Raw genomic sequence first — 21,930 nt, 5'->3', positions numbered from 1 at the left:
AATGCAGCCAAAAATAAATAAATAAAATAAATTAATAAACTAAAATAAACCCCCAAACTCAAAATGGATTAAAGACCTAAATGTAAGACTAGACACTGTTAAACTCTTGGAGAAAAACATAGGAAGAACACTCTTTGACATAAATCACAGCAGGATCTTTTTTGACCCACCTCACAGAATAATGGAAATAAAAACAGAAATAAACAAATGGGACCTAATGAAACTTAAAGCTTTTGCACAGCAAAGAAAACTGTAAACAAGATGAAAAGACAACCCTCACAGTGGGAGAAAATACTTGCAAAGGAATCACTGGACAAAGGATTAATCTCCACAATATATAAACAGCTCGTGCAGCTCAATATTAATAAACAGCCCAATTTAAAAATAGGCAGAAGCCCTAAATAGACATTTCTCCAAAGAAGACATACAGATGGCCAAGAAGCACATGAAAAGCTGCTCAACATCACTAATTATTAGAGAAATGCAAATCAAAACTACAATGAAGGTATCACCTCACACTGTTTAGAATGGACATCATCAAAAAATCTACAAACAATAAGTGCTGGAGAGGGTGTGGAGAAAGGGAACCCTCTCGCACTGTTCTTTTTTTTTTTTTTTCAAACACAGACTTTTTAAAATTTATATTTTTTACAGCAGGTTCTTATTAGTTATCCATTTTATACATATTAGTGTATATATGTCAATCCCAATTGCCCAATTCATCACACCACCACCACCACTGCCCCCCGCCACTTTCCCCCCTTGGTGTCCATACGTTTTTTTGTTCTTTCTCTGATTTCTTTAGGTGTAAGGTTAGGTTGTTTATTTGAGATTTTTCTTGATTCTTGAGGTGGGACTGTATTTTTGATTTCCTCTTTGATTTCTTCAGTGATCTCTTGATTATTTAGTAACGTATTGTTTAGCCTCCATGTGTTCGTGTTTTTTACATTTTTTTCCCCTGTAATTCATTTCTAATCTCATAGCATTGTGGTCAGAAAAGATGCTGGATATGATTTCAATGTTCTTAAATTTACTGTGGCTTGCATTGTGACCCAAGATGTGACCTATGCTGGAGAATCTTCCATGTGCACTTGAGAAGAAAGTGTAATCTGCTGTTTTCGGATGGAATGTCCTATAAATAAGAATTACATCTATCTGGTCTGTTGTGTCATTTAAAGCTTGTGTTTCCTTGTTAATTTTCTGTCTGGATGATCTGTCCACTGGTGTAAGTGAGGTGTCAAAGTCCCCCACTATTATTGTGTTACTGTAGATTCCCTCTTTTATAGCTGTTAACATTTGCCTTATGTATTGAGGTGCTCCTATGTTGGTTGCATATATATTTATAATTGTTATATCTTCTTCTTGGATTGATCCCTTGATCATTATGTAGTGTCCTTCCTTGCCTCTTGTTACATTTTTTCTTTTAAAGTCTATTTTATCTGATATGAGTATTGCTACTCCAGGTTTCTTTTGATTTCCGTTTGCATGGAATATCTTTTTCCATCCCCTCATTTTCAGTCTGTATGTGTCCCTAGGTCTGAAGTGGGTCTATTGTAGATTGCATATATATGGGTCTTGTTTTTGTGTCCATTCAGCGAGCCTGTGTCTTTTGGTTGGAGCATTTAATCCATTCACGTTTAAGGTAATTATCGATATGTATGTTCCTATTACCATTTTCTTAATTGTTATGGGTTTGTTTTTGTAGGTCCTTTTCTTCTGTTATGTTTCCCACTTAGAGAAGTTCCTATAGCCTTTGTTGTAGAGCTGGTTTGGTGGTGCTGAATTCTCTTAGCTTCTGCTTGTCTGTGAAGCTTTTGATTTCTCTATGGAATCTGAATGAGATCCTTGCCAGGTAGAATAATCTTGGTTGTAGGTTCTTTCCTTTCATCACTTTAAATATATCATGCCACTCCCTTATGGCTTGTAGAGTTTCTGCTGAGAAATCAGTGGTTAATGTTATGGGAGCTCCCTTGTATGTTATTTCTCATTTTCCCCTTGTTGCTTTCAGTAATTTTTCTTTGTCTTTAATTGTTATCAATTTGATTACTATGTGTCTTGGTGTGTTTCTCCTTGGGTTTATCCTGCCTGGGACTCTCTGCGCTTTCTGGACTTGGGTGGCTATATCCTTTCCCATGTTAGGAAAGTTTTCGACTATAATCTCTTCAGATATTTTCTCTGGTCTTTCCTCTCTCTCTTCGCCTTCTGGGATTCCTATAATGCGAATGTTTTTGCATTTAATGTTGTCCCAGAGGTCTCTCAGGCTGTCTTCATTTCATTCTTTTTTCTTTATTCTGTTCTGCAGCAGTGAATTCCACCATTCTGTCTTCCAGGTCACTTATCCGTTCTGCTGCCTCAGTTTTTCTGCTCTTGATTCCTTCTAGTGTATTTTCATTTCAGTTATTGTATTGTTCAGCTCCATTTGTTTTTTCTTTAATTCTTGTAGGTGTTTGTTGTTTAATTCTTCTAGGTCTGTGTTAAACATGTCTTGCATTGTCTTGATCTTTGCCTCCATTCTTTTTCCAAGGTCCTGGATCACCTTCACTATCATTATCCTGAATTCTTTTTCTGGAAGGTTGCCTATCTCCACTTTATTTAGTTGTTTTTCTGGGGTTTTTTCTTGTTCCTTTATCTGGTACATAGCTCTCTGCCTTTTCATCTTGTCTGTCTTTCTGTGAATGTGGTTTTTGTTCCACAGGCTGCAGGACTGTAGTTCGTCTTGCTTCTGCTGTCTGCCCTCTGGTGGATGAGGCTATCTACGAGGTCTGTGCAAGTTTCCTGTTGGGAAGGTTGGATACAGCTCGGTGTTGCTCTGGTGGGCAGAGCTCAGTAAAACTTTAATCCACTTGTCTGATGATTGGTGGGGCTGGGTTCCTTACCTGTTGGTTGTTTGGCCTGAGGCAACCCAACAGTGGAGCCTACCTGGCTCTTTGGTTGGGCTAATGGTGGACTCTGGGAGGGCTCATGCCAAGGAATACTTCCCAGAACTTCTGCTGTCAGTGTCCGTGTCCCCACGGTGAGCTACAGCCACCCCCCACCTCTGCAGGAGACCCTCCAACACTAGCAGGTAGGTCTGATTCAGTCTCCTGCGGGATCACTGCTCCTTCCCCTGGGTCCCAATATGCACACTACTTTGTGTGTGCCCTCCAAGAGTGGAGTCTCTGTTTCCCCCAGTCCTGTTGAAGTCCTGCAGTCAAATCCCGCTAGCCTTCAAAGTGTGATTCTCTAGGAATTCCTCCTCCTTTGCCAGACCCCCAGGTTGGGAAGCCTGAAATGAGGCTCAGAACCTTCACTCCAGTGGGTGGACTTCTGTGGTATAAGTGTTTTCCAGTTTGTGAGTCAGCCACCCAGCAGTTATGGGAATTGATTTTATTGTGACCCCTCCTACCATCTCATTGTGGTTTCTTGTTTGTATTTGGATGTGGGGTATCTTTTTTGCTGAGTTCCAGTGTCTTCCTGTCGATGATTGTTCAGCAGTTACTTGCGATTCCGGTGCTCTCGCAAGAGGGAGTGAGCGCACGTCCTTCTACTCCACTATCTTCTCCTCTTGCACTGTTGGTGGGAATGTAAATTGATACAGCCACTATGGAGAACAGTATGGAGGTTCCTTAAAAAACTAAAAGTAGAATTACTGTATGACCCAGCAATCCTACTCCTGGGCATATACCCAGAGAAAACCATAATTCAAAACGACACATGCACCCCAATGTTCATTGCAGCACTGTTTACAATAGCTAGGTCATGCAAGGAACCTAAATGCCCATCGACAGATGAATTGATAAAGCAGAGGTGGTACATATATACAATGGAATATTACTCAGCCATAAAAAGGAACGAAATTGGGTCATTTGTAGAGATGGGGATGGACCGAGAGACTGTCATACAGAGTGAAGTAAGTCAGAAGAACCAATATTGTATATTAATACATATATGTGGAATCTATAAATATGGTACAGATGAACCAGTGTGCAAGGCCCAAATAGAGACACAAATGTAGAGAACAAACATATGGACACCAAGGTGGGTAAGCGGGGGAAGGCCTGGTGGTGAGATGAATTGGGAGATTGGGATTGATATACATACACTAATATGTGTAAAATAGATAATAAAAAAAGAAAGGAATCAAGCGTTTGTCTAGATATTAGATATGAACAATCCCCTAAATCAGAAAACAATTACAGTTGCATCAAAAATATTATAATATTTAGGAATAAATTAAACAACAGCAGTTCAAGATTTATACACTGAAAACAAAACACTGCTGGACAAAATTTTAAAAGATTTAAATAAATCGATAGACAGTTTGTTCATGGATTGGAAGACTCAGTATTATTATTAAAATGGTAATTCTCCCAGAATTGATTCAGTATAATCCCTGTTTCTTCCCAGCGTTTTTGTTTTTGGTAAAAATTGACAAGCTTACACTAAAATTTATGTGGAAATGTGAAGGGCCTAGATTGGCCAAAAGTAATTTTGAAAAGAAGGAAAACTTTGGAGGACTTGCGTGGTACAATTTCAATACTTTCTTATAAATCTATATTAATAAATTTGGCAAAATATTAGCATAAAGAAGAAATATAGATTAACGATTCAAAATTGTGAATCAGTGAATAAACCCTTATATTTTATGGTCAGTTAATGGTCGACAAAGCTGCCAACGCAATTCAGTTGAAAAGGACAGCGTTTCTGGTAACTGGTACTAGAATAATTATATATTCATATATAGGAAAAATAGTCTTTGACGCTCACTATAGAGATAAATGAACTCAAAATGAATCATAGTCCTAAATATAAGCTCTAAAATTTTAGATCTTCTAGAAGACCTTGGATTAGGCAAGGCATTTTTAGATACAACACCAGGAGTAAGGCCATAAAAGAAAAACAACTGAACTTCATTTAAATGAACACTTACACTACATGACTAAAGGAATGATAAGACAAGCCCCAGACAGAAATATTAGCAAATCATATCTGATATAGGACTTATATCTGGAATGTATAAAGAACTCTTAAAAATCAGTAAGAAGACAATGCACTTAAAAGGCGAAGACTTTGATAGAAGTATTTCATCAAAGATATATGAATGGAAAATGACCACATGAAAAGGTGTTCAACCTCATTAGGCAAATGCAGATTTAAACCATGAGATACAACTACACACCTACTACAATGACTGTAATTTAAATGACAGAAAATGCTGATTGTTAGCAAGAATGAAGAGCATCTGGAACCCTCAGACATTGTTGGGAATATAAAATGATACAGCCAACTTTGGAAAACAGTTTAACAGTTTCTTTAAAAGTTAATCAGAAACTTTGCATATAACCTAGAAATTCTATTCCTAGGACTCTGTATAAGAAAAATGAAAACACATGTTTACATTGAAACATTTACACAAACATTTATAGCAGAATTATTCATAATAGCTAAAAACTAAAAAATATTGAAATATCCACTGTTTGGTAAATGGATAAACAAAATGTCATGTGTTCATGCAATAGCATACTGTTCAGCAATGAAAAGGAACACTGTACTGAACACTGATACATGCTACAATGGGAATGAACTTCAAAAACATTTTACTAAGTCAAGGGTCAGCAAATTTTTTCTCTAAAAAGCCAGATAGTAAATACTTTATGGTTTGTGGGCCACAGAGCCTCTGTTGCAACTACTCAACTCCACTATTGTAGTGTGAAAGCAACCATAGACAATATGGAGTGGACATGGTTATGTTCCAATAAATTTTATTTACAAGAACATGTGGCCTGCTAGATTTGGCTTGCAGACTGTAGCTTGCCAATTCCTGCTAAGTGAAAGAAGCCAGATGAATAAGATTACATATTGTATGGTTTCATTTATATTGAAATGCCAGAAAAGGCAAATCTATAGAGGGAAAAAAAGCCCATTAGTGGTTGCATGTGGCTGGAATGGGGTGGGGGTAGGGGTGATTGGCTACAAATAGACTCAAAACAAATTTTGGGGGTGAAGAAAAAATCCTAAAACTGAATTTTGATTATTTTGTACAACACTACAAAGTGATTACAACTTATTGAATTTTACCCTTACAATGGATAAAGTTAAGGGAATGTAAATTACATTTCAATAAAGATGAAAAAAAAGGAATAAACATAAAAGACTAGTAGGTTTTCCATGTTATGTCCATGGTAGATATTAAATTTTAAATGATATATAACTGAGGCTGGAAAAATGAGTACATGGGTAAAGACTAAAAGTAAAAATAAGAATAGTTATAAAAGATGACAGAATTGGAATCTGAGGAAATTATGAAAGCCAAAACTATTATTGAAATAGTAATTTTTTTTCAGTTATATGCTACTAAAGTTCAGTGTTTTTTTTTAACAAACAACTTTTGACCTGCTTCCTTGTCTCGGCATCAAATTCAGCTGTATCACATCCATTCTTCCTGAGTCACATACATGCTGTCCCCCTCAGAGAGTTTGCATCTGGATTTCTGATTTAAATGTCAGTGAAAGCACCTGAATAGTCTGCTTCCACTTTGTTCCAAGCTTTTAAGACTACAGTGTGAAAATTTTTCAAAGAAATACATAAGTAAATATATTTTAGCTACATTTAAGACAAGGAAAACCCCTGCAGACCATGAATAGAAGGGAAATCCTTAGTGATGAGTGGATGTTGATGTTATCTGACTCACAGAAATCTGGATCGTGTTGGCCAGGTTTCTGTGAGTTAAGCCAAATTTAAGAGACTACACATTTTAAGAGAGTCAAATATATCTTGCAAATGGGAGATTGGAACTGGGCTGTCTGCATAAAGCAGGGAACTGGGACCATGTTTCCAGGCAGTAAAACTAGACCTGTAAAAACTCCACCTGACACTGTTGGTGTTCTTGTGGGCCAGAAAAGCCTCTATACAAAAATGGAAGTAGTAACCAAATATGTTGTGTGTGGATATGGTGTCTGGAATAGAGCTCTACCCATGTGGGAGCAAAGCCCCAATCTTCCTGATTTAAGACTTTTGCTCTGAAGCTATGCAACTCTGAAGCACTAGTCTGAGTAACCATGAAACAATATGGCAGTAAAGAGTTCACAAAATATAAAACTCCCACATACAGAGAACTTCCAAGTAAGTATTTTAGGGTATGTAAGGAAATCTATTGCCGTAAGAGACAGCAGATACATTAAATAGAGTCATATCTGAGAAAGTAAGAATAAGAACACAATCCCAAAAAAGAATTTAGAAATAAGAATGTTTAAGAATTTCAAATGAAACAGTAACTCACAATGAGAACAGAAGTAAATAAGAACAGGCAGAAAGAGAAAGGATCCTTTATAAATCTTAAATATAATAAAAGTTGGTGAAATTAAACTCTTTGATGGCTTAACTTGACACAGCAGAAGATAGAATTAGTGAATCAAAAGTCTCAACTGAGAAATTCTGGATGAACAAATCATCTAGAATATAGAATAAAAAGATAGAGGTTGACAGAATGGCCAGCATTAAAAAGTCTACAAACAATAAATGCTGGAGAGGGTATGGAGAAAAGGGAGCCCTCCTGCACTGTTGGTGGGATAGTAAATTGGTGCAGCCACTATGGAAAACAGTATGGAGGTTCCTTAAAAAACTAAAAACAGAATTACCATATGATCCAGCAATCCCACTCCTGGGCATATATCCAGAGAAAACTAATGCAAAAAGATACATGCACCCCAGTGTTCATAGCAGCACTATTTACAATAGCCAATACATGGAAGCAACCTAAATGTCCATCAGTAGATTAGTGGATAAAGATGTTGTATACATATATACAATGGAATACTACTCAATCATAAAAAAGAATGAAATAATGCCATTTACAGCAACATGGATGGACCTAGGGATATCATACTAAGTGAAGTAAGTCAAAGACTAATATCATATGATATCACTTATATGTGGCATCTAAAATATGATACAGATGAACTTATTTACAAAACAGAAACAGACTCACAGACATAGAAAACAAACTTATGGTTACCAAAGGGGAAAGAGAGCAGGGGAAGATAAACTAGGTGTTTGGGCTTAGCAGTTACAAACTATTATATATAAAGTAGATAAGCAACAAGGACCTACTGTATAGCACAGGGAACTATATTCGATATCCTGTAATAAACGATAATGGAAAAGAATATGAAAAAGAATATATAGATATGTAACTGAATCACTTTGCTGTATACCAGAAACTAACACATTATAAATCAACTGTACTTCAATTTAAAAAATTAAAAATAATTTTTTAAAAGATAGAGGTTGAGGGCTTCCCTGGTGGCGCAGTGGTTGAGAATCTGCCTGCCAATGCAGGGGATACGGGTTCGAGCCCTGGTCTGGGAAGATCCCACATGCCACGGAGCAACTGGGCCCGTGAGCCACAACTACTGAGCCTGCGCGTCTGGAGCCTGTGCTCCACAACAAGAGAGGCCACGACAGTGAGAGGCCTGCTCACCGCAATGAAGAGTGGCCTCCGCTTGCCACAACTAGAGAAAGCCCTCGCACAGAAACAAAGACCCAACACAGCCAAAAATAAATAAATAAATAAATTTAAAAATAGAAAGATTATATTGCAAAAAAACATATTAAAAAAAAAAAAAAAAGATAGAGGTTGAAAATATGAAAGAGGAGTTAAGAAACAGGAAAATAGACTGAGTAAGGAGTTCCAGAAGGTAAGAATAGTAGGCATCAGGGAAGAGATACTTCTTAAAGGTTGAAAATATGCTAGATTTGGAGAGTGATGTCTTCATATTGAAAAAGCCCATCAATTCCACGAAGGATAAACAGGACAAAGAAAAAATTTCCACCCTAGGTAAACTGAGTTGTAGATCAAGGGGACACACACACACACACTTATTCATTCTTGCAATTAGAAAAAAGATTACCTACAAAAAAATGGGAAACAGATTATCAACACATTTGTCAGAAACTGATACCAGTATACAGTGAGGTTATGGGTTGTGTCCATGTTAAGGAAATGAATTCAAGTGAGACATCATTTTCTTTTATGAAAAGATTACTTTTCCTCCTTTGAATTATGTTTACTGGAGGGATGTTAACCCAACCTTTATTTAGATTTTACAAACCACACAAATGTTTAAGTGTACTTTTCCATTGGTTAGATATGTGGTTCCCTGTTTACATAACACAATTTAAAATTAATTTATAAAGCATATCTACAGTTTAAGAAGTCTGCTAAGCAAATGATAAGGATTTAATTAGTACTTATCACTTTTTTATTGTTGATGGTGCTTTAATTTTTATTGGAGTATACTTGATTTTACAATGTTGTGTTAGTTTCTGCTGCACAGCAAAGTGAATTAGTTATACATATGCATATATTCACTCTTTTTCAGATTCTTTTCCCATAAGTCATTACAGAGTATTTATCTATTTTATATAGCATAGTGTATATGTCAATCCCAATCTCCCAATTTATCTGTCCCTCCACCCTTCCCCCCTGCCACTGCTTTCTCCCCCGGTAACCATAAGTTTGTTTTCTACATCTGACTCTATTTCTGTTTTTATGGTACTTGATTTGTATACATTTAATAGAGGTAAAAGAGAAGACAGGTAAATTTTAAATATATATTTTAGGATACATTGTCAGCCTGTAGTGGCACTGCATTTGTTCATGGAATAGCATCAAATGCATAAGACTATATGCTCAATATTGTGTAAAAGCATCTAGAATTTCAAAAGAAAGAGTAGATACAATCTACTTTTTAAAGAGCTTAATTACATATTAGGAAAATCAACTAAGACTTTAAGGGATAATCACAAAAGGACTTTATATTAACTCCCACTATCCTTATTCAGTGAGAGAAGTTCATCTCTTGTGTATGGTGCAAAACCAGAAGCTCTTACACACCTATGATTCCTTCAAGTGAACATGCTTTCCAGTCTCTTGTAACAGTTAAAGCTTCCTACTTATTTCATGGTTGCAGCTACTCCTCTTCTAGCTAGGGCCTACTGCAGGTGAATGACTTCATGGGTGAAGGGATCCCAGAGGCTCCTTTTGTCTTTCTTGCTTACCTCTTTCCTAACTCCATAGGTACGATTTCTGACCCCTCTGGAGTTGGAGCTTGGGGGAGAGAGGGAGAGGTAAGGGGAATAGAAATGTTCCTACTTGACTGGTACTGTTATCAGATGCCTGTCAATTAGCTGGGCTTGACAGATTTTTAAAACTGACCTTTTTTTGTAGAGTAATTTCATGGGTTCTTTGGACATCCCTTGTTGCTGCACATCTCTTACCTACACTTCTATCTTACTCTCTCCTTAGCCTCTAGAATTCTAGAAATAACATTCAGTTTCTCAGCTGCTGAGCTCTGTTTACCCTTTTAGGTGGTCCTCTTAAGTAGGACCTAAGACAACCCTCCTGTGACTCTCACTTTCAAATTTCCCAAATGGTTACTGGGAAGCTTGCACATTAAAAAAATCTGGTTAATATCTGGGAGTTTAGGCTGATTCTAAAGCAAGAGTAAATCTCCATCATCCTAGATCAACGTTTTCAGTATCTGGGGTGGAGTCAGATTCCAGTCCATCCGGTCTTCTTATCTGTGAGGAACAGTCAGTCCTTCCAAGTTGTTCCATTAAAACTCCTTTCTCTTCATTTGAGGCAAAAGAGGAAGTATACCCGCCACATCTTGGATTTGATTTTTTCCTACTTAGAACCTAATAAGTTAGCTTTTTACTATTTCATGGATGCTGGCAGAAGTCATGAGGCTCGTGGTTTAGAAACAATGGACTTTATTATTCACTGCACAGCAGGTATCAAGACTATCGAGTTTGCATTAGTTCCCCTGAACCCCAAGTCCAGTGGGGGTGATGGGGAGGGCCTAAATGGATGCCTACACATATAGTAGATCACGTTATAGGAGAGAAACAGAACTTGGAAAATCCACTGTTTTTATAGTAAGCAGTAAGTATAAACCTACTCTTTATCCCAGAGGGTGACGTTCCCAGAGAGAATATAAGTGATATTACTGTATTGTTGTTTTGACTTTATACTATTTCTGATTTTGATAAAGATAAGTTACAAAATGTGAGTTTACTATTCTTAAGTCCTTCAGTGGATAAAAGGAAGAATCATGGATTGCTTCTTTATCTCACCAATAAGCCCTCTTCTTATTACTGGGATAGTTTTTCTCTAAGTGAAATGATTAGGGAAGTTTCTTGCTTCTGATCAAATAGTGATTTAAAAATATTGTTGTGGTCTTCATTTTTTAAGAAAAATAAAAGTTTCTTTATAGTTTTAGTAAAAGTATACATTCTGCCCTAATGAAAAAAAATTGTTTTATCATACTATACTAGGGGAAAATTGCAATAATATTTTCTCTGGACCTAAAAAACAACAGTCTGAAGAATTTTTATTTAATTATGTGGTAAAGTCTTTTAAAAATACAAATACTTATCCAATAAATTCTGAGTCCATATTAAACTGAATTGTAAAGATGTTTTATAATATTTTCATTGTTTAAAACTGGATCCAATATGAACAATATTTAAGGTTATTAAACTGCTTATCAAAAAAGAAATATATCATTAAGTTAGTATGTAGTCAGTTAATTGCTTCATAAAATTTTTGTTCACCTTTATTGCAGTTTCACATCTTGCAATATCTACAGCATTAAGAAAGGAAGTTAGTTGGCGAAGTGGTTGAGATTATGAGCCAATACATAGTGACTGGTAGTTATTTGCGAACATTAATACAGTATTATTTTCAGCAGCCCTGTAGGTAATAGAAAGGGGTTACGAACTAAAGGCTAAAGGACTGGGCCTGCCATTTATTAGCTGTGTTACCTTGGGAAAGGTACTTTATTTTTCAAAGTGTTTCCTCATCTGTAAAACAGTTACAGTATATCTGTGGAATCTAGTGGGTTTATGGACCAAGTGTTCTTTAAATGTTAGTCTGATATTGTTGTCATCATTCCTCTGTTGACAAATGTGCCTTATTGGTAAATACATGTCTATATTAAAAACCATTTTATAACAATTGTCCCAAAGCTAGCTATATTTGTGGGAATGGATCTGTGTAAATCTCTCTGTTACTGGGGTGGGGGCTTGTGTGAGTCTGCATGTGGGCAAGCATGTCTGTCCGTGGTCATGTGTAAAGGTGATGTGCATGCAGGTGACAACTCCCTGTGCATGTGTATGTGCTTACATATCTGTGTTCTTTATATATGCATGTTTGTGCATACGTATGCCTATGTTTGGATATCAGAGGGCTGAATAAACAGCATTTATTTCATTAGGGTTTCATTAGAAAAACAGGAAAACAACATGAATTATTTATATTAAACAAAAAAGTTTAAAATTTTTATTTTTAGTATTAGAGTAGGTAATGTGTTGCGTTTTAAATTCCTTTGAACACTGTCAAAGGATATAATATGTAAAATTTGTTTTTAGACTGCAGAACCTTTCTTTTGAGACATAGATCTTTACAAGCACTAAAGTTTGTCACATGTTCTCTTTTTTTCATATAAAAGAGAAATAACAGCTTGAGATTCATAACCTCTGAAACTAGATTTTCAGAAAAATTTGTTGGGTTAATATCTTTAGTAATTGTTTGGGGGCCTTTTTTCTTAACAGTTCAACTATTGTAATTTGTATGTTGTTCCCATTTGTATGTCTGTCTTCACTTTTTGTAAGATTTCTTTCTCTCCTTATGAGTTATTAACTTGATCCTTTAGGCAATACAGAATAGTGATTAAGAGAGCAGACTCTGGAATTCCACTTCCTAAGTTCATATACATGTTTCACCACTTAACTGTGTGGCTTTCAACAAGCTAACCTTCCTACCTCTCAGTTTCCTCATCTATAAAGTGGGGATAATAATAGTACCTATCTCACATGTTTTTATTGAGAAATGAATGAGAGAATTCATATAAATGCATGTGACAGAGTGCCATCCCTGGCGTTAATCAAGCTCTCTTCTCACTTTTTATTTTCCTCTTTCAAAAGCCCCAGGATTCTGCTTCCCTTCCTACTGCAGCCACTTAGTCTAAGATGTCTCAGTTCCTTGGCCTACTATAGAATTCATTCTGAGAAATATTACCCTCCCTCCCTTTCACTACCTGAGGCAAAAGTACTCAACCAGTCTTTTGAGGCTCAGAGTTTAGTTTTTTTCTGTTTTTATTTTTATTATTATTATTATTTTAAATTAATTATTTATTTATTTTTGGCTGCGTTGGGTCTTTGTTGCTGCGCGTGGGCTTTCTCTAGTTGTGACGAGCAGCGGCTACTCTTCGTTGTGGTGCGCGGGCTTCTCATTGCGGTGGATTCTCGTTGTGGAGCATGGGCTATAGGCGCGGGCTTCAGTAGTTGCGGGACACGGGCTTCAGTAGTTGTGGTTCATGGCCTCTAGAACACAGGCTTAGTACTTGTGGTGCACGGGCTTAGTTGCTCCGCAGCATGTGGGATCTTCCTGGACCAGGGCTCGAACCCGTGTCCCCTGCATTGGCAGGCAGATTCTTAACCACTGCCCTACCAGGGAAGCCCTTTTTTCCTGTTTTTAAATGTTAACAATAGTGGGGGAAACTAACAGGACAAAAATAGCAAATAAACAAGGGTGATGTTATCAGGTTTCTAAAAATTTACAGTGAAATGTGTTCCTCGTTCTTAGCTTTTCAGTGGGGCCAGTCTCTGATTTTTCTTCATCTAATTCCACAAATATTTTAGTCATTTCTTTGTATTTATGCTAATTCTTCTCTCTACAATATTATTTCTTCTTTGTGACCCAGGCTTACTTAGTCCCTAACTTTTTTAAACTTTGGAGCTCACGTGCCTGGGACCCCTTTCATGTTTAAAGAATGCTCCTGTCTCCTTCTCTCTTAATTTTTTTTCTTTAAGCTTCATTGAGATATAATTGACATATAGCATTATATAAGTTTAAGGTATATGCAACATAATGATTTGATATATGTATATATTGTAAAGTTATTACCACGAGAAGGTTAGTTAACACATCCATCACCTCAACATTTTTATAATTTTTGTGTATGTGGAGAACTTTTAAGATCTATTTTCATAGCAACTGTCAAATATACTATAGAGTATTATTATCTAGAGTCACTATGCTTTACATTACATCCCCAGAACTTACTCATAACCAGACGCTTGTACCCTTTTAACCACCCTCACCCATTTTCTGCCCCCCACCAGACCCTGTTCTCTGAGTTGGTTTTGTTTTTGTTTTTTCAGATTCCATATATGAGTGAGATCATACAGTATTTGCCTTTCTTTGTCTGACTTATTTCACTTAGTATAATACCCTCAAAGTCCATTCTTAATTTTTTCCTTAAGGCCACAGCATTGCTAATGAATATTTAGAAACACAAGTAAGATTCATCTATAGTTTAAGAAATCCAGTCAGTATAGCTTAGGGTTCCCTTTGTAAAGGAAGGTTGTATGGGCATTTCATTGTAGTAATTAGGGTGGGTAGGCCCACCGAAGTGAGGACCAGGAGCTTTGTGTGATGCATTGGAACATGGGATTGATTAGAGAGGTTGTCTTAGGCAGAGGTTTGGAACTACGGATGAGATGGGAGGAGTGTGTGAGTGTAGGGTGGAAATTACAACTCCCTCTGCCCCTTCCTCCCAGAGATACCTTTGTGTCTACTGTCTACTGGTACTGAACTTAGGGAGAAGAGATGGTTTCGGAAGCCCTATATCTTATTTTCATTTTACATGGTTCTTGAGTGAGAGTTGTAATGTTTTGAGTATATATATATTACTCTGATCTCTTCTAAGTTGTAAACAAAAGCAGAACTATGTTATAATCCAAAGATAAACAGTATTAGGGCTTCCCTGGTGGCGCAGTGGTTGAGAGTCCCCCTGCCGATTCAGGCGACACGGGTTCGTGCCCCGGTCCAGGAAGATCCCACATGCCGCGGAGTGGTTGGACCCGTGAGCCATGGCCGCTGAGCCTGCGCGTCCGGAGCCTGTGGTCCGCAACGGGAGAGGCCACAACAGTGAGAGGCCCGCGTACCGCCAAAAAAAAAAACAACAAAGATAAACAGTATTGTGTGGAAACTATAAGGTTGCATAGTTTAAGCTGATATTCCAAGCAAAGTAAGGTGTGTACCATTATGTATGCTTTTTGTTTTCAGGGGTTTGGTAAAGCTATTTATAACAAAAATTTTTCTGGCTTAATATGATATCTCAAAGGCCTTTAAAAAGAGTGATTAGGATTGATCAATTTTCAGATTATTTTTGTTTGTTTATTTTTAAAGATTATTTTTAAAAATTAAAAAGTACAAATTGCTTTGATTAATCTGTAAGCATTATGGGCTCTTCTCTACAAGCTCTTGCCAGTTTTGAAAAACCACTGAAACATCATTAATATTCAGAAAACACTTAATTTTATACCCCTATCCTAATTAAATAACTTGTACAATTTGAAATTCTATTTATTTTTATCATAGAGTATAACCTCTCTTGATTTATAATGATTACCTACTAATTTTGTTTCCTTTTCTCATGAAAATTAATGTTCTCTAGAAGAAAACAATGTCATTTCAACAGAGAGCAAGGAACACAAATATTAACATAGATAATCTTATTTATATATCTTTGCAAGGAAATTGTATGGGATGTCCATAAGCTACAAAGAGTTTCAAAAAACTAGAGGATCTTATTTTTTAAAAAGGGTATAGATTACTCTTTTAGGTGCTTTATTTTCTTCCATGCTGCTTCTCTTCTGTTTGTAAGTTTTCCCAGCAACCTATATACATTTCCCCTTGACCATTAACAGGCTTTAATAGCAACTATTTTGCTTTTCATTGCCATGGTTATTCCAAGTAAGCATTTTGCTAAACATCTCTTTGAGGAAATCAATATATTTTACACACTTTACGTTGTATTTGCACTTTGCCTAGTAGATAACATAAAACTGAGCTCACTGTATGTGTTCAAAGAGTACCTATTAATTGATTAATGTCATCTTTTCTACAAGGAAAGTAATACCAATATTAAGTAACTTCCCCCAAATTGCTAGTGATTCCCTTTGAAAATGCTGAGGTATATTTTACTTCAGGTCTAGCACAGTTTAAGAAGATTATATAGCACCTAAAATATGTTAATAGTTTAATGAATTCCAAGCCATATTGTAGAAATGACTTTTCTCTTAAGCCTTAAGTCTGGGAGTTTTACAGTTCCATTTAGGAGAATACACTCCTAAGTTATATTTGTTTTGAAAAAAGTTGTGTCACTGTAGCCAAGTATCTGTCAATGGAGAAGTGGATAAAGAAGATGTGGTACATACATTCATCAATGAGAAAGAAGGAAATCCTGCCATTTGTAAACGACATTGATGAACCTTGAGGACATTATGCTAAGTGAAATAAGTCAGACAAAGAAAGACAAATACTGTATGGTATCCCTTGTTTGTGGGATCTAAGAAAAGCTAAACTCATAGAAACTGAGCGTAGAGTGGTGGTTGCTAGACTGGAGGGTAAAGGGGAGTGGTCAAAGGGTACATACTCCCAATTATAAGATGAGTAAGTTCTGGGGATCTAATGTTCAGAATTTTGATTATAGTTAATAATACTGTATTATATACACTTGAAAGTTGCTAAGAGAGTAGATCTCAAATGTTTTCACCCCCAAAGAGAAATGGTAATTATGTAATGGGATGGAGGTACTAACGTATGCTACAGTGGTGTCATTTTGCAATATATAATAGCATCAAATCAACATGTTGTACAGGGACTTACCCGGTAGTGCAGTGGTTAAGAATCCGCCTGCCAATGCAGGGGACACAGGTTCAATCCCTGGTCTGTGAAGATCCCACATGCAGCAGAGCAACTAAGCCCATGCGCCACAACTACTGAGCCTGCGCTCTAGAGCCCGTGAGCCACTACTGAGCCCACATGCCACAACTACTGAAGCCTGTGCACCCTAGAGCCCATGCACGGCAACAGGGAAGACACTGCAATGAAAGCCTGCGCGCACTGCAATGAAGAGTAGCCCCTGCTCGCTGCAGCTAGAGAAAGCCCGTCTGCAGCAATGAAGACCCAGTGCAGCCAAAAATAAATAAATAAATTTATTTTTTTAAAAACTGTACACCTTAAACTTACACAATGTTATATGTCATTTATGTTTCAATAAAGCTGGAAAATAAAGATTTTGTGACTAAGAGTAATATAATAGTAAGATATTAAATACTAACAAGTAACTAATGCTAAATGCCATACGATTTACACCATGGGATTTACAATTTTAAAGTGTTTAGTAATTGGTCTACCAGATCCATTTTGTTTATATAAAATGGGAACTTAAAAAACTTAATGAGGTCCCTATATTAAGAGATTGGGTTTGACTTTAATCAATAGGCATGTGAAATACTAGTTTTTCATCTTAGAAATAAGTGTTTAAAGGGGAAGATGTTTCTGGTGTTACAAAGGTAAAATATGAAATAATCTGGGGAAATTTAGTCTATGTATTTACCGACAATATTTAAATCGTATAAGTGAAGCATTTGTAGCATATATTTATTTCTTATTTTCAATAGTTTTAATTATTAAAACTTGGAGAATAAATCACTGTAGTGAAATATTGTCTCTTCTTGAAATCTTTGATAAAAATTTTACTTTTTACATCTAAAATTAAAGAAATAAATACTTAAAGCTTGGTATTCACTTCTGTTCTCTTCTTGCTTCTCATCCCTTCTCCCCAAAGCAGATTGCCAAACTGAGGCAGCAACTACAACGTAGTAAGCAGAGCAGTCGGCACAGTAAAGAGAAGGATCGTCAGTCACCTCTCCATGGCAACCATATAGCAATCAATCACACTCAGGTAGGCTAACTTCTTGTCCAGATTGGAATAATTCCTTTTAAAGGGTTCATTATAAAGGAGAACCCATCATTTTAGGATTAAAAAAAAATTAATGTAAATCTCTAGCTCTGTTACATTACAATGTTTGTTTTAAGAAGTTTTTGTTTCAGCCATATGTGTAATCTTTTAATAACAGACATAACAGAGTGTAGTGGTCATAAGGATGACTGTTACTGGCCTGGGCTGAAATCCTAGCTCATTCACTTACTAAGCAACTCTGGGCATTACCTTATTTAATCTTCCTAATAGTACCTTAACCCATCCCTCTCTGTGTCTCTTGATATATTTTACCCCTTATCTGACTTAGGAAGAAATTGAGAATTCTTTTTTTTGTCCTCCCACCCCCACCCCAAACATGTACTCACATCCCCATGGAACAAACTTTGGGAAATGCTATTCTAGGCCAAATTTACTTACAAATATTAATGTAAATTTTAGTAAATAAAATATAGTCAATATAGCAGGAGAAACCCAAGTAGTGTATCAAAAAAATCTAATTAGGGGTTGTTTGACAAATGTAAGGATAATTCAACATTAGGAAATGTATTAGGTTAGTTCATTGCATCAGAAAGTCAAAGTAGATGCTGAATAACATAATAACACTTGATAAAAACTCAGTATCCATATGTGATAAAAACTTATCCTAAAATAGGACACTTCCTAATGGGACTAACTGCAAATGTAGTTAGATCCTAACAATAAAATACTGGAAGTATTTCTGTTAAAATAAAAATGAAGTCATAGATGTCTGTAATTATTGATGTTATTTGCTAGTAGTTTGGAGGTTCTAGACAGAGCAGTAAGAAATGTTATCACTATGTGCATACGATATTGTTGTATATTTAGAAAATCAAAGTGAATTTACTAAGCTATTAAAAAACTAATGATAGGATGGCTAAAATGGAAGATATTGACAATACCAAGTGTTGATAAGGATGTGAGGCAACCAGAACAGCCACACATTGCTGGTGGCAACACAAAATGGTACAGCTACTTTGGAAAGAAGTTTGGCATTTTCTTAAGAAATTAAACATACACCGACCATATAGCCCAGGAATTCCACTCTTTGGTATCTGTCCACAAGAAATAAAAACATATGTCCAGACAGTGACTTGTATATCATTGTTCATGGCAGCAGTATCTATAAGAGTCAAAAAATGGAAACCAACAAATATCCATGAACTGGTGAATGGATAAACAGCCCTTCATACATCCATATAGTGTAATACTATTCAGCAGTAAAAAGGAAGGAACTACTGGTACTTACAACAACATGGTTGAATCTCAAAAACATCATGGCAAGTGAAAGAAGTCAGAAGCAAAAGGCTACATACTATATGATTCATTACATTAAATCCTCAAAAAAGCAAAATGATACAAAGTATTAGCGGTGGGAATTGACTGTAGAAAAGCCCTAGAGAAATTTTTTGGATGATAGAAGTTTCTAAAATGTGATTATACTGATAATTGGATGACTATATATTTACAAAGCTCAATGAGCTACATACTTAAAATGGGAGGATTTTATTGTATGTCAGTTATACCTCATCAAAGCTGTAAAACAAACATGTAGTTGGCAAGCAAGCCTCAGACATTTCAAGAGAAAATTCACATATGCCTTACTTTTTCTTCTTAATCTGGAAGAATTAAAAAATTATTCTTGGGACTTCCCTGGTGGTCCAGTGGCTAAGACTCCACGCTCCCAATGCAGGGGGCTCTGGGTTCGATCCCTGGTCAGGGAACTAAGATCCCACATGCTGCAACTAAGAGTTCGCATGCCACAACTAAGACCCGGCACAGCCAAATAAATACATAAATAAAAATATTTTAAAAAATATATATATATATATTATTCTTATTCTGTTTATTTCAAACACCTTTTCTGTAAGAGCCCAATGCATTTATAGTATATCTATTGACATATTGATTTAACAGAAAAAATTTATACACTTATTCCCAATTTACATTGAATTTTTTGGCATTGTAGTTATGTTTAAAAATAATTATCTTTTGGGCTTCCCTGGTGGCGCAGTGGTTGAGAGTCTGCCAGCCAATGTAGGGGACACGGGTTCATGCCCCGGTCCGGGAAGATCCCACATGCTGCGGAGCGGCTGGGCCCGTGAGCCACGGCCGCTGAGCCTGCGCGTCCGGAGCCTATGCTCCGCAACGGGAGATGCCACAACAGTGAGAGGCCTGCGTACCGCAAAAAACAAATTATTATTATTATCTTTTGCTATACCTACTGGAATAGTTGTAGATGAAATATGAAGTCTAGAATGTGCTTTAATATACTCAGAGAACAAAAACAAGTGGTGGATATTTAGATGAAATAAAGTTAGAAAATGTTGATAAGTTTTGGAACTGGATGACGTGCACCTGAGTGTTCATTATACTATTCTGTTTAATTATATTTATGATTATAATTTTTCACAATAAAAAGGAGAAAAACTGAGAACTTAATGATCAGATAAAATGTAAACATATAAAAATCAGTTGTTTTCTCCTATACTAGTAAAGGTAAACTACTGTTTTCCTCTGCTTATAATATTCCTGACACCAAATGTGTGAGATTTTTTTTCCCATACCAACCAATTCTCCGACTGGCCAGACACCAACCAAGTGTCCTCCAATTCAGTTATAACACTAACTACGTGGAGTTAGCACAGACCTCACAGGTGAAGGACTCCGCCCCACAAAACTGCCCCTCTTCAGATGCCAGCTGAAAGGTCCAGATTGTCATTGTACTTTTGACCTACTGGCTATAAAGAAGGGATTCCCACAGCCCCTTTTTCAGGTTCAGTAACTTGCTGTAACTGCTCAAAGAACTCAGGGAAACACATTTCCTTGTTTATTACAAAGGATATAATAAAGGATACATACAGATGAACAGCAGGATGAAGAGGTGCACAGGGCAAGGTCTGTAAGTAAGTCACGTGCAAGAGCTTCTGCTCGCATGGAGTTGGGGTGTGCCACCCTTCTGGTATATATGGATGTGTGTTCACCAACCTGGAAGCTCTCTGCACCCGTAGTGTAGGGATTTTTTGGGAGGCTTCATCACATAGGCATGATTAATAATTAACTCAGTCTCCAGCCCCTCTCCTCACCAGAGGATGAGGGGGATGGGGGTTGGACTGGAAGTTCCAAGCTTCTAATCATGGCTTCTTCCTAGTGACCAGCCCCCCCATTTGGAACCTATTCAGGAACCCACCAAGAGTCACCTCATTAGAACAAAAAACTCTTGGTCCTATCTCCCAGGAAATTCCAAGGGATTTAGGAGCTATGTGTCAGGACTGGTGTCAGAAATCAAATATTGGAACAAAAGATGCTCCTAGTGCCCCTGTCCCTCAGAAAATTATAAGATTTTAGGAACTCTGTCAGGAACCAGGGGTAGAAACCAAGTACATATTTCTTATTATGTTACAACTAGCAATAACATGTTAGTATATATATAATAAAAAATATAAAATGCCTAGGCTTAAAAGAAATATGCAAACTATAAGACTTTATTGAGGATATGAAATATAAAATAGAAATGGGAAGTCATTCATGCATGGGAAGACTCAATATTTTTCAAATAGTAATTTGCCCAAAATTAACATACAAATTGAGTTCCAATGGAAATGTAAAAGGAATTGTTTTATTACTTTAAAAGTTATTTTCAAAGGTAATATGGAAAAGTAATGCCAGTTAAAAAGAAAATTTGAAAAGGCTTTCCCTATAGGATACCAAAATGCAAAATGTAACTGCTATAAAGTTATAGCAGTTAAAGTGGAGCTCTGTATAGGGATTATCAAGTAACAACTCAAGGAAATCAAATACAGAATCCATAAAGAAATGTTGGGGCAGTTTGATTGCTATGTGGGAAAAAATACTATTTCATAACATACACAAAAATAAATCACGGTAGGTTAAATATTTAAATATGAAAAACCATAAAAGTACTGAAAGATATTTCATACTAAAGTAAACAGTAAATGTATGACAAAGAGTTACAACTTTAATATGAAAAAAGCTCATGCATTAATAATGAGACAAAGGACATTCGTGGGCAGCAGTTTACAGATGGCAGGAGCACCGCACTGAGTATGGGAAA

The 21,930-nt window shown here is 36.4% G+C and overlaps 1 protein-coding gene across 1 annotated transcript in view; it reads left to right on the top strand.

Annotated features, from left to right (window-relative positions):
- Positions 1–21,930, top strand: part of GLCCI1 (glucocorticoid induced 1) — a 118,655-nt gene that overhangs the window by 70,400 nt on the left and 26,325 nt on the right. Inside the window, exon 5 of the mRNA XM_024767020.1 lies at positions 17,682–17,798. Coding sequence (XP_024622788.1) covers positions 17,682–17,798 — 117 coding nt within the window. The remainder of the gene's footprint in view (positions 1–17,681; positions 17,799–21,930) is intronic.

This window comes from Neophocaena asiaeorientalis, unplaced genomic scaffold (assembly GCF_003031525.2).
Source record: "Neophocaena asiaeorientalis asiaeorientalis breed wild unplaced genomic scaffold, Neophocaena_asiaeorientalis_V1.1 scaffold70, whole genome shotgun sequence".
NCBI classification, from domain to species: domain Eukaryota; kingdom Metazoa; phylum Chordata; class Mammalia; order Artiodactyla; family Phocoenidae; genus Neophocaena; species Neophocaena asiaeorientalis.
The sequence above is the reverse complement of the archived record's forward strand: the minus strand, read 5'-3'. Positions and strand labels throughout refer to the sequence as shown.